Below are 13,186 nucleotides of genomic sequence, written 5' to 3'. Positions count from 1 at the left end.
AGAGCATGCTCACCACTATCTGTTCACTAGAGCATGCTCACCACTATCTGTTCACTAGAGCATGCTCACCACTATCTGTTCACTAGAGCATTCTCACCACTATCTGTTCCCCACAGTATGCTCACCACTATCTGTTCCCCAGAGCATGCTCACCACTATCTGTTCCCCAGAGCATGCTCACCACTATCTGTTCACTAGAACATGCTCACCACTATCTGTTCACTAGAGTATGCTCACCACTATCTGTTCCCTACAGCATGCTCTCCCCTATCTGTTCCCCAGAGCATGCTCACCACTATCTGTTCCCCAGAGCATGCTCACCACTATCTGTTCACTAGAACATGCTCACCACTATCTGTTCACTAGAGTATGCTCACCACTATCTGTTCCCTACAGCATGCTCTCCACTATCTGTTCACTAGAGCATTCTCACCACTATCTGTTCACTAGAGCATGCTCACCACTATCCGTTTACCAGAGCATGCTCACCACTATCTGTTCACTAGAACATGCTCACCACTATCTGTTCACTAGAGCATGCTCACCACTATCTGTTTACCAGAGCATGCTCACCACTATCTGTTCACTAGAGCATGCTCACCACTATCTGTTCCCTACAGCATGCTCACCACTATCTATTCACTTGAGCATGCTTACCACTATCTATTCACTAGAGCATGCTCACCACTATCTGTTCCCCACAGCATGCTCACCATTATCTGTTCACTAGAGCATGCTCACCACTATCTGTTCACCACAGCATGCTCACCACTACCTGTTCACCACAGCATGCTCACCACTACCTGTTCACCACAGCATGCTCACCACTATCTATTCACTAGAGCATGCTCACCACTATCTATTCACTAGAGCATGCTCACCACTATCTGTTCACTAGAGCATGCTCACCACTATCTGTTCACTAGAGCATGCTCACCACTATCTATTCACTAGAGCATGCTCACCACTATCTGTTCACTAGAGCATGCTCACCACTATCTGTTGACTAGAGCATGCTCACCACTATCTGTTCACTAGAGCATTCTCACCACTATCTGTTCCCCACAGTATGCTCACCACTATCTGTTCCCCAGAGCATGCTCACCACTATCTGTTCCCCAGAGCATGCTCACCACTATCTGTTCACTAGAACATGCTCACCACTATCTGTTCACTAGAGTATGCTCACCACTATCTGTTCCCTACAGCATGCTCTCCACTATCTGTTCCCCAGAGCATGCTCACCACTATCTGTTCCCCAGAGCATGCTCACCACTATCTGTTCACTAGAACATGCTCACCACTATCTGTTCACTAGAGTATGCTCACCACTATCTGTTCCCTACAGCATGCTCTCCACTATCTGTTCACTAGAGCATTCTCACCACTATCTGTTCACTAGAGCATGCTCACCACTATCCATTTACCAGAGCATGCTCACCACTATCTGTTCACTAGAACATGCTCACCACTATCTGTTCACTAGAGCATGCTCACCACTGTTTACCAGAGCATGCTCACCACTATCTGTTCACTAGAGCATGCTCACTACTATCTGTTCCCTACAGCATGCTCACCACTATCTATTCACTAGAGCATGCTTACCACTATCTATTCACTAGAGCATGCTCACCACTATCTGTTCCCCACAGCATGCTCACCACTATCTGTTCCCCACAGCATGCTCACCACTATGTGCTCACCACAGCATGCTCACCACTATCTGTTCACTAGAGCATGCTCACCACTATCTGTTCACTAGAACATGCTCACCACTATCTGTTCACTAGAGCATGCTCACCACTATCTGTTTACCAGAGCATGCTCACCACTATCTGTTCACTAGAGCATGCTCACCACTATCTGTTCCCCACAGCATGCTCACCACTATGTGCTCACCACAGCATGCTCACTACTATCTGTTCACTAGAGCATGGTCACCACTACCTGTTCACCAGAGCATGCTCACCACTATCTGTTCCCCACAGCATGCTCACCACTATCTGTTCACTAGAGCATGCTCACCACTATCTGTTCACTAGAGCATGCTCACCACTATCTGTTCACTAGAGCATGCTCACCACTATCTGTTCACTAGAGCATTCTCACCACTATCTGTTCCCCACAGTATGCTCACCACTATCTGTTCACTAGAGCATGCTCACCACTATCTGTTCACTAAAGCATGCTCACCACTATCTGTTCACTAGAGCATTCTCACCACTATCTGTTCCCCACAGTATGCTCACCACTATCTGTTCACTAGAGCATGCTCACCACTATCTGTTCACTAGAGCATGCTCACCACTATCTGTTCACTAGAGCATGCTCACCACTATCTGTTCACCAGAGCATGCTCACCACTACCTGTTCACTAGAGCATGCTCACCCCTATCTGTTCACTAGAGCATGCTCACCACTCCCTGTTCACTAGAGCATGCTCACCACTATCTGTTCACTAGAGCATGCTCACCACTATCTGTTCACTACAGCATGCTCACCACTCCCTGTTCACTAGAGCATGCTCACCACTATCTGTTCACTAGAGCATGCTCACCACTATCTGTTCCCCACAGCATGCTCACCACTATCTGTACCACACAGCATGCTCACCACTCCCTGTTCACTAGAGCGTGCTCACCACTATCTGTTCACTAGAGCATGCTCACCACTATCTGTTCCCCACAGCATGCTCACCACTATCTGTTCCCCACAGCATGCTCACCACTATCTGTACCACACAGCATGCTCACCACTCCCTGTTCACTAGAGCGTGCTCACCACTATCTGTTCTCCACAGCATACAGCAAGCACTACTGTATCTTTTACCATATTTATTCCCTCCATATAATCCCGGCACGTGTTCATTATTCTCCATCATTGTGTCTCCTTTCTAGCAGAAATAGAAGATTTTGAAGTCTCATCTTAGAATTTCGAGAGGAAGAACATTAAAACCTTCCATTTTACCAACGTGGCCTCGAAATATCCGACCGGCAGATGGGAGTCTGATCTCTTCTATCGTTTCCATCTTGGAAATTTGTCTCTGGAAATGTTCCTCAACCTCTTCACAGTCATATAAATCCTGGAAGCCATTGCCTCGCCTTGTCTTGTAAAGTGCTCCCCTGAATCCCCATCTGCCGCCATCTTCCTTCCCACGTCAGGAGTATAAATAAATGATAAGGTGTTTTAATTGTTTCTTTGTTCCTGGTGATGGCGCCGCGTGTTTTTCGCCTGCAGTTTTCCTACGACAGACGAATGACTTTTTGTGATGGAGCGACGTCTTGTCCCCGGGAGAGGTGCAATTAGCCACTTGCTGTTAGTTACAGATCTATTTCTTCCTCTGATGAAGTGCAGCCCCATCTGTTCGCCTATTGTGCCCGCGCCGCTCATAACCGCAGAATGTCAACCAGAAAGTCGCGATCACTTCCCAGAGTTACCCTGTGGGGTAATGGGACGTAGTAGACCACCGGTCTCCGAGAGTTACATCGGGGTGGCCAGGATGCCCCCATAGCCAACCCTGTGGGGTAATGGGATGTAGTAGGGCACCGGTCTCCGAGAGTTACGTCGGGGTGGCCAGGATGCCACCATAGCCAATCCTGTGGGGTAATGGGACGTAGTAGACCACCGGTCTCCGAGAGTTATGTCGGGGTGTCCAGGATGCCACCGTAGCCAACCCTGTGGGGTAATGGGACGTAGTAGACCACCGGTCTCCGAGAGTTACGTCGGGGTGGCCAGGATGCCGCCATAGCCAACCCTGTGGGGTAATGGGACGTAGTAGACCACCGGTCTCCGAGAGTTATGTCGGGGTGTCCAGGATGCCACCGTAGCCAACCCTGTGGGGTAATGGAACGTAGTAGACCACCGGTCTCCGAGAGTTACGTCGGGGTGTCCAGGATGCCACCATAGTCAACCCTGTCGGCTAATGGGACGTAGTAGACCACCGGTCTCCGAGAGTTACGTCGGGGTGGCCAGGATGCCCCCATAGCCAACCCTGTGGGGTAATGGGATGTAGTAGACCACCGGTCTCCGAGAGTTACGTCGGGGTGGCCAGGATGCCACCATAGCTAACCCTGTGGGGTATTTGGATGTAGAAGGGCACCGGTCTCCAAGAGTTACGTTGGGGTGGCCAGGATGCCACCATAGCCAACCCTGTGGGGTAATGGGACGTAGTAGGGCACCGGTCTCCGAGAGTTACGTCGGGGTGGCCAGGATGCCGCCATAGCCAACCCTGTGGGGTAATGGGACGTAGCAGACCACCCGTCTCCGAGAGTTATGTCGGGGTGGCCAGGATGCCACCGCAGCCAACCCTGTGAGGTATTTAGACTTAGAAGGGCAGCGGTCTCCAAGAGTTACGTCGGGGTGGCCAGGATGCCACCATAGCCAACCCTGTGGGGTAATGGAACGTAGTAGGGCACCGGCCTCCGATGCTGTGAAGCAATAGAGTTCAAATTGGGCAACAGGGACACCACCGATGTACAGTGACCCCGAATAGGGACGTAATATCCACATATAGATTCCATGTCCGGAAAAGTCTTCATGTGGAAATTAAAGTCCTGTGAAAGTGAAATGGAAGATGCTATAAATCTGTAACATTTTGGTAGATTTTTAAATAGATGCTGAAAAAAAATTACGGTAAATTTTGAAGTAGATGTTGAAAAAATTTTGGTAAATTTTTGCTCCTCAATCGTTTCAATAGTTTTAAAAAAAAATGTTGGTTAAGTGGCTAAAGTGAACCGTGTGCCGGTAAAAAACCCTCATAAGATGCTAAAAATTTGTAATATTTTGGTACATTTTTAAATAAATGATGAAAAATGATGAAAAATTTGTGGTCAGTTTTCACTTCCCAATAATTCGATAATATTTCTGCACAAAATTTTGGTAAAGTGGCTAGGGTGAAATGGCAAACCATTCGACCTACCTCTAAAGGTTCTTGACCCTACTCTCTGATAAGGCATCATTCCGCCCTGGGGTCATGCGCATGCACCAGAAAAGGACCTCTTTAAGATGCTATACATTTTTTGGGTAGATTTTTAAATGCATGTTGAAAAAGATTTGGTAAATTTTCACTTCTCAATAATTTGATAAGTTTTATGCTAGAAATAGAAAAAAATTTGGTTAATTGGCTAAGGTGAACTGGAAAACCATTCAGGTCTATCTCTAAAGGTTCTTGACCCTACTTTCCGACATTGCGTCAATCCTCCCTAGGGTCATGCGCCAGAAAATAATCTCTTTAATATGCTATAAATTTGTAATATTTTGGTAAATTTTTGAATAGATGTTGAAAAAAATTTGGTAAATTTTCACTTCTCAATAATTTGTAAGATTTCTGCTCAAAACGGACACAATTTAGTGGCTATGGTGAACTGGAAAACCATGTATAAGATGCTATAAATTTGTAACAATTTGATGTATTTTTAAATAGATGTTGAAAAAAAAAATTGGAAATAATAATAATTCCTTTACTTATATAGCACACACAGATTATGCAGTGCAGCACAGAGCTTGTCCAATCAGTCCCTGTCCCCATGGGGCACACAATCGGGGAAACCGGGGGAAACCCACACAAACATGGAGAAAACATACAAACTCTTTGCAGATGTTGACTTGGATGGGACTTGAACCCAGGACCCCAGCGCTGCAAGGCTATAGTACTAACCACTGAGCCACCATGCTGCAAGGCTGTAGTGCTAACCACTGAGCCACCATGATAAATTTTCGCTTCTCAATAATTTGATAAGTTTTCTGCTCGAAATGGAAAAAAATCTTGGTAAAGTGACTATAGTGAACTGGAAAACCATCCAGATCTACATCTAAACGTTCTTGACCCTACTTTTCGACATTGCGTCAATCCGCCCTGGGGTCATGTGTGTGCCACAAAAAAGGACTTCATATAGACATAAAGGGATAGATGTCACCTTACCATAGAATCAGGTTTTGGCGCTGGGACCATATCTGTGGCGCTGAGGTGCTGGAGGCCTCCGAAATTGCCAAGTTTTTCGTATTTCCGCCACTTCGCCCGCCGGTTCTGAAACCAAATCTTGAAAAAAGAACAAAAATACTTATATAAAATTTTCAGGAAAATAATGTCTTTGTGGTAGATTATTGGATTATTATCCCAGATTTTTCATTAATATATGAGCGCTACGAATATTTGCTGTGACGCTCGGCGCGGCTTCCTCACACCCGTACATAAAAGTCAATGATTAATCCGTCCTTGTCTAAGAACTTTTTCGTCTGCCTGAGCTTTCGATATGAGATTTTAATTTATTGCCATAATAATTTGTCTTTCGTGAAGCCCTCGAGTCTCTATGACTTTCCTATGAAGTTTCTGGGGCCATAGACCAGTACTTGAAGGACGACTCTGACCGCCGATGCCACAAAGTCACGTAATAAATTGTGGGCCCTAAGTCAGGACCAGGGATGGATGGAACTGCGTTTTACACTTTCATTCCTATACAAGAATGTGGAGCTCACTACACAAGACCACAGGGTCTGCTAGTAGTCTCCGGTCATCTGGCATAGAGTAGTCAGAGACAGTCTGAGGTCAGGGCAGTACAAGTCATAGGTCAGGGCATGTAGCAGTCTAAGGTGTCTAAGGTACCTGCCAGGGGTCAGGGCAGACAGATAAAGAACAGAGTCAGTTCAGACCGAGGTCAGGGCAGACAGACAAAATCCAAAATACAAGCCATAGGTCGGGGCAGGCAGCAGTCTAAGGTGTCTAAGGTACCTGCCAGGGGCCCGAAAGATAAAGATCAGAGTCAGGTCAGACCAAGGTCATGACCTCAAGAGAGTCCAGAATCAGAATCACAACATGGATGTCAGAAATAGCAGACATAGTTTACCTTCTCAGGGAACACAATGCTCAGGCACCTCCCCAGGGGGGAAATTGTCTTTTATGAAAAGCGGGTGAACTGATTGGCAGGGGATGAAGACAGATCAATTACTTTGGATGGAGGCAGACCACAATATGAGGGCGGATGGAGGAGGACAGGAGGCTACAATATGAGGGAGGAGGGAGGCCATAATATGAGGGAGGATGGAGGAGGAGAGGAGGCCACACTGAAGAGGATGGAGGACAAAGGCCACAACATGTGGGAGGATGGAGGAACACAGGAGGCTACAATATGAGGGAGGATAGAGGAGGAAAGGTGGTCACTATATGAGGGAGGAGAGAGGAGGACAGGAGGCTACAATATGAGGGAGTAGGGAGGAGGACAGGAGGCTACAATATGAGGGAGGATGGAGGACAGGAGGCCACAATATGAGGGAGGAGGGAGGCCACAATATGATGGCTGATGAAGGACAACAGGAGGCCACAATATGAGGGAGTTGTTGAGTTGCATCAGGGGGTATTATGGGCCCTTAGTGGGTTGGCCAGAAGCAGAGGCATTATTCCATGTTGGGGTCATTAAGGACAATATTATAATAATAATACCCCAACTTGTGGGGCAATGGGTGTGGTTTAGAAAAAAAAAGGGAGGGGGGGGGGTTTTGTCCCTTTTTCTCTAGCCCAAAAATTGAGAGAAATGACCTTAGGACCTAGAAGTTGCTAGTCAGCAGCAGTAGGGGGCATGGAGCCTGGAGCAGAGGCACCAGACAAGGGTGTAGTAAAAGGTTTCCTATGGGCTCTGTGGGGGCCCATAGGTCCCTCTGACAGCAGTGTTAAGTATAGCACATGGTAGGTGGGGCCCTATGCATGTAATCCCCCACCTTCCCAGCAAACAAATCACAGCGGTACCTGGACCCGTGTCTCGGGGAGCTTGATCTTAGCTGCCAGCTTGTCTCTCGTCTGAACGTCAGGGTAGTGCGTCACATGGAAGATCCTCTCAAGCTCCTGTAGCTGCTCCGTCGTGAACGTGGTTCTGATCCGTCTCTTGTTCTTTTGCTCACCTACAAGCAGCACAGAGTATTTACAGCGAGGAGAACATTCACTAAGTGGAAGACAGTGACTCCCCACTGTATGATAGGGAGGAGAGAGCTGCATGTAGAAGAACGTAAGCATTAGGAACGCAGTGTGGGTGAGGTTAAGGGTAGCGGTACAGCAGCACAGAGTATTTCAGCTCTGAGTGAGACTAATGAGGGTGTCAGATGTAGAGAGGACTTTTTACTTCAGTAACTTAACCAGCATAAATACAGCATTTCGTCTATTTGAGTGCAATACACATTTCAGCCTGTAGGCGTCACTGTGAGAATTAGTGTGTACAGAGAGATGTGCACAGAGACGCCTACTGGTAGGAGGATGCAAGTACAGGACTTACCCCGAGGACTGACTGACAAAGAATCACTCATCTCATCATCACCGTCCTGCTGTGACACAGAAGAGGATAAACTTTCACACTGACTATCACATCCCGAACTATCCTGAGAGATCATCTCCAAACCTGTAGGAAATATTATAGTAGTTATATTCCTGTACATAGGGGGCAGTATTATAGTAGTTATATTCCTGTACATAGGGGGCAGTATTATAGTAGTTATATTCTTGTACATAGGGGGCAGTATTATAGTAGTTATATTCCTGTACATAGGGGGCAGTATTATAGTAGTTATATTCCTGTACATAGGGGGCAGTATTATAGTAGTTATATTCCTGTACATAGGGGGCAGTATTATAGTAGTTATATTCCTGTACATAGGGGGCAGTATTATAGTAGTTATATTCCTGTACATAGGGGGCAGTATTATAGTAGTTATATTCTTGTATATAGGGGGCAGTATTATAGTAGTTATATTCCTGTACATAGGGGGCAGTATTATAGTAGTTATATTCTTGTACATAGGGGGCAGTATTATACTAGTTATATTCCTGTACATAGGGGGCAGTATTATAGTAGTTATATTCCTGTACATAGGGGGCAGTATTTTAGTAGTTATATTCCTGTACATAGGGGGCAGTATTATAGTAGTTATATTCCTGTACATAGGGGGCAGTATTATAGTAGTTATATTCCTGTACATAGGGGGCAGTATTATAGTAGTTATATTCCTGTACATAGGGAGCAGTATTATAGTAGTTATATTCCTGTACATAGGAGCAGTATTATGGTAGTTATATTCCTGTACATATGGGGCAGTATTATAGTAGTTATATTCCTGTACATAGGGGGCAGTATTATAGTAGTTATATTCTTGTACATAGGGGGCAGTATTATAGTAGTTATATTCCTGTACATAGGGAGCAGTATTATAGTAGTTATATTCCTGTACATAGGAGCAGTATTATGGTAGTTATATTCCTGTACATATGGGGCAGTATTATAGTAGTTATATTCCTGTACATAGGGGGCAGTATTATAGTAGTTATATTCCTGTACATAGGAGGCAGTATTATAGTAGTTATATTCTTGTACATAGGGGCAGTATTATAGTAGTTATATTCTTATACATAGGGGGCAGTATTATAGTAGTTATATTCTTGTACATAGGGGGCAGTATTATAGTAGTTATACTCTTGTACATAGGGGGGCAGTATTATAGTAGTTATATTCTTGTACATAGAGGGCAGTATTATAGTAGTTATACTCTTGTACATAGGGGGGCAGTATTATAGTAGTTATATTCTTGTACATAGGGGGCAATATTATAGTAGTTACATTCTTGTACATAGGGGCAGTATTATAGTAGTTATATTCTTGTACATAGGGGCAGTATTATAGTAGTTATATTCTTATACATAGGGGGCAGTATTATAGTAGTTATATTCTTGTACATAGGGGGCAGTATTATAGCAGTTATATTCCTGTACATAGGGGGCAGTATTATAGTAGTTATATTCTTGTACATAGGGGGCAGTATTATAGTAGTTATATTCCTGTACATAGGGGGCAGTACTATAGTAGTTATATTCCTGTACATAGGGGGCAGTATTATAGTAGTTATATTCTTGTACATAGGAGGCAGTATTATAGTAGTTATATTCTTGTACATAGGGGGCAATATTATAGTAGTTATATTCCTGTACATAGGGGGCAGTATTATAGTAGTTATATTCTTGTACATAGGGGGCAGTATTATAGTAGTTATATTCTTGTACATAGGGGGCAGTATTATAGTAGTTATATTCCTGTACATAGGGGGCAGTATTATAGTAGTTATATTCCTGTACATAGGGGGCAGTATTATAGTAGTTATATTCCTGTACATAGGGGGCAGTATTATAGTAGTTATATTCCTGTACATAGGGGGCAGTATTATAGTAGTTATATTCTTGTACATAGGGGGCAGTATTATAGTAGTTATATTCCTGTACATAGGGGGTAGTATTATAGTAGTTATATTCTTGTACATAGGGGGCAGTATTATAGTAGTTATATTCTTGTACATAGGGGGCAGTATTATAGTAGTTATATTCTTGTACATAGGGGGCAGTATTATAGTAGTTATATTCTTGTACATAGGGGGCAGTATTATAGTAGTTATATTCCTGTACATAGGGGGCACTATTATAGTAGTTATATTCTTGTACATAGGGGCAGTATTATAGTAGTTATATTCCTGTACATAGGGGCAGTATTATAGTAGTTATATTCCTGTACATAGGGGGCAGTATTACAGTAGTTATGTTCTTGTACATAGTAATGAGATATGATGAAGTGCAGGGATATTGTCGCTCTGTACGGGTTGGGTACTAGGAGTAGCAGTAACGTATGTGCGGTATAATAGACAGTAGACTTTGTATTTCCGTCACATCAGTCTCTTGTACGTATTAATATAATGATAAATCTGCGGATCTTGGCGCGGTGGGTGAGGAGCGCAGACAGTCATAACTCAGCGGCCGGCGCTCAGTGTTCTGCTGAAGTCGCTCATCGTGGAAATGTAAGAGTTTAATAGAAGTCATTAATTCCCCAGATTCTTCTCTTTTGCTACTTGACAAAATTGCCGGTAACATTTTTTTTTGAGAACTGGTGGAAATGTATCGGCTGTTCCCGCGCTGTGATTGGCTGAGGAGTCTGCTATTGCTTCTCATTTCCAGTCAAGAGGTTCTGATCCGTGAATAGAATTCCGGATCTGCAGTGGATACTGACACACATGGGAGAAACCATTGCAAAAAAAGAGGGGAGTAGGGGGATATGTGAGTATCGATGTATATTCCTATATTGTTAACCCGTACAGTTGTCTGCAGTATAAAATACCGCCCTATACACACTAAAAAAACCTGTAATGAGAATTGCAAAAAATGAATCATTGAATAAGACAGGATACAGATTACGCAGATGGAATTTAATGAGTGTCCCGCCAAACGAAAATGCGAATGTGAAGTTCACCCTCCGGTGCCGGAAAATGGATTCTGCTAAAACAGCGAGGCAGACATTACCACGAGGGTACAACATCTCCTGAAATCCTCTGTGCTGCTCTGGTTGTGACTGGCTTTTGGCTTCTTATCCCCCTCCGCACATCATTTTGTCTATGGCAGTATTATATTAGGAGAGTGCACTATATAATGGGTTGTATAGGGCAGTATTATATTGGGGTTGTGCGCTATATGGTGGGGTGTATATGGCAGTATTATATTAGGGGAGTGTACTATATGGGGGCTGTATATGGCAGCATTATATTAGTGGAGTGCACTATATGTTTGGCTATATATGGCAGTATTATTATGGGGTTGTTCACTGTATGTAAGCTCTATATGACAGTATTATATTAGGGGTGTGCACTATATGATGGGCTGTATATGACAGTATTATTTTGGGGTTGTGCACTGTATGTAAGCTCTATAGGACAGTATTATATTGGGGTTGTGCGCTATATGGCGGTTGTATATGACAGTATTATATTAGGGGAATGTACTATATGGGGGCTGTGTATGGCAGTATTATATTAGGGGTGTGCACTATATGTTTGGCTGTATATGGCAGTATTATATTAGTAGAGTGCATTATATGGGGGTTGTATATGGCAGTATTATATTAGGGGAATGTACTATATGGGGGCTGTGTATGGCAGTATTATATTAGGGGAGTGCACTATATGGGGGCTGTATATGACAGTATTATATTAGTAGAGTGCATTATATGGGGGTTATATATGGCAGTATTATATTAGGGGTGTGCACTATATGGCGGTTGTATATGGCAGTATTATATTAGGGGAATGTACTATATGGGGGCTGTGTATGGCAGTATTATATTAGGGGTGTGCACTATATGTTTGGCTGTATATGGCAGTATTATATTAGTAGAGTGCATTATATGGGGGTTGTATATGGCAGTATTATATTAGGGGAGTGCACTATATAATGGCTTGTATATGACAGTATTATATTAGGGGAGTGCACTATATGGTGGTTGTATATGGCAGTATTATATTAGGGGAGTGCACTATATAATGGCTTGTATATGACAGTATTATATTAGGGGAATGTACTATATGGGGGCTGTGTATGGCAGTATTATATTAGGGGTGTGCACTATATGGCGGTTGTATATGGCAGTATTATATTAGGGGAATGTACTATATGGGGGCTGTGTATGGCAGTATTATATTAGGGGAATGTACTATATGGGGGCTGTGTATGGCAGTATTATATTAGGGGTGTGCACTATATGACCTCTTAAGGGAGCATAAATTAGATACTGTATAGTATAGTGACAACATTTATCTTGCCGCTATATAGCGGTATTACATGCCTTAAAATTTTACAAAAAAAATTGACTTTTTTTGGTTAGACCCATTGCAAAAAGTAACTGTGAGGCTAATAAAGATTTCGGGGCCACCATCGCCTTCCTCTCACGAACGGCAACAAAACTACTCAGCGGCTCCTTGGACTGATGTAGCAGAGCTGGCTTTGTCGTGGGTAGCGGAGGAAGGTGTCATATACATAACATACACTTACCAACAGGTGACCTCGAGGTTGAGTATTCAGGACCCTTCCTAAGGTCCTTGGAAGCAGAGCATGGCTTCTTCAAGATCTCCTCTATGGAATAAGATAGGTAAGGTTTCGGGGAGGCACGATCCATGGCGTTAAAAGTAAGTGAACCCCTGGTGTGTACAGGGTCTTCAGAGCCCCCACTAATCAGATCCACAGCAGAAGCTCAACCTCCAGAAGCTGCAGCTAAAGGCAACGCGTAAACCTCAGCGCTATCTCCCCAGACATAGTCCAACCGCAACGTAACCAACGTCAATGCGCTGCTCCGACAGGCGACATCTTCTCTGTTATAGGGAGACGCCCGAGTTATCCAGAAGA

At 44.0% G+C, this 13,186-nt stretch overlaps 1 protein-coding gene across 1 annotated transcript; it reads right to left on the bottom strand.

Annotated features, from left to right (window-relative positions):
* Window positions 1-3,638: 3,638 nt before the first annotated feature.
* Window positions 3,639-12,959, bottom strand: ISX (intestine specific homeobox). The gene is made up of 5 exons (XM_072144748.1): window positions 12,836-12,959; window positions 8,259-8,381; window positions 7,739-7,890; window positions 5,921-6,037; window positions 3,639-3,833 (listed from the first exon to the last, which is right to left on the bottom strand). The coding sequence occupies exons 1-5, from the start codon at window positions 12,957-12,959 to the stop codon at window positions 3,639-3,641; spliced, it is 711 nt and encodes a 236-aa protein (XP_072000849.1).
* Between the last annotated feature and the right edge of the window lie 227 nt (window positions 12,960-13,186).

The sequence above is a fragment of the Engystomops pustulosus genome, chromosome 4 (assembly GCF_040894005.1).
Source record: "Engystomops pustulosus chromosome 4, aEngPut4.maternal, whole genome shotgun sequence".
Lineage (NCBI taxonomy): Eukaryota > Metazoa > Chordata > Amphibia > Anura > Leptodactylidae > Engystomops > Engystomops pustulosus.
This window is presented reverse-complemented; position numbering and strand designations above follow the sequence as displayed.

Bases quoted from the DNA above. Each gene is read 5' to 3' on its own strand.
- ISX (XM_072144748.1), bottom strand. From the start codon at position 12,959: ATGGATCGTGCCTCCCCGAAACCTTACCTATCTTATTCCATAGAGGAG. The intron at 8,382-12,835 runs GTAAGTGTATGT...TATTTCCTACAG, and splicing joins AACCTCGAGGTCACCTGTTG to GTTTGGAGATGATCTCTCAG. The intron at 6,038-7,738 runs GTACCGCTGTGA...TCTTTTTTCAAG, and splicing joins TCCCCGAGACACGGGTCCAG to ATTTGGTTTCAGAACCGGCG.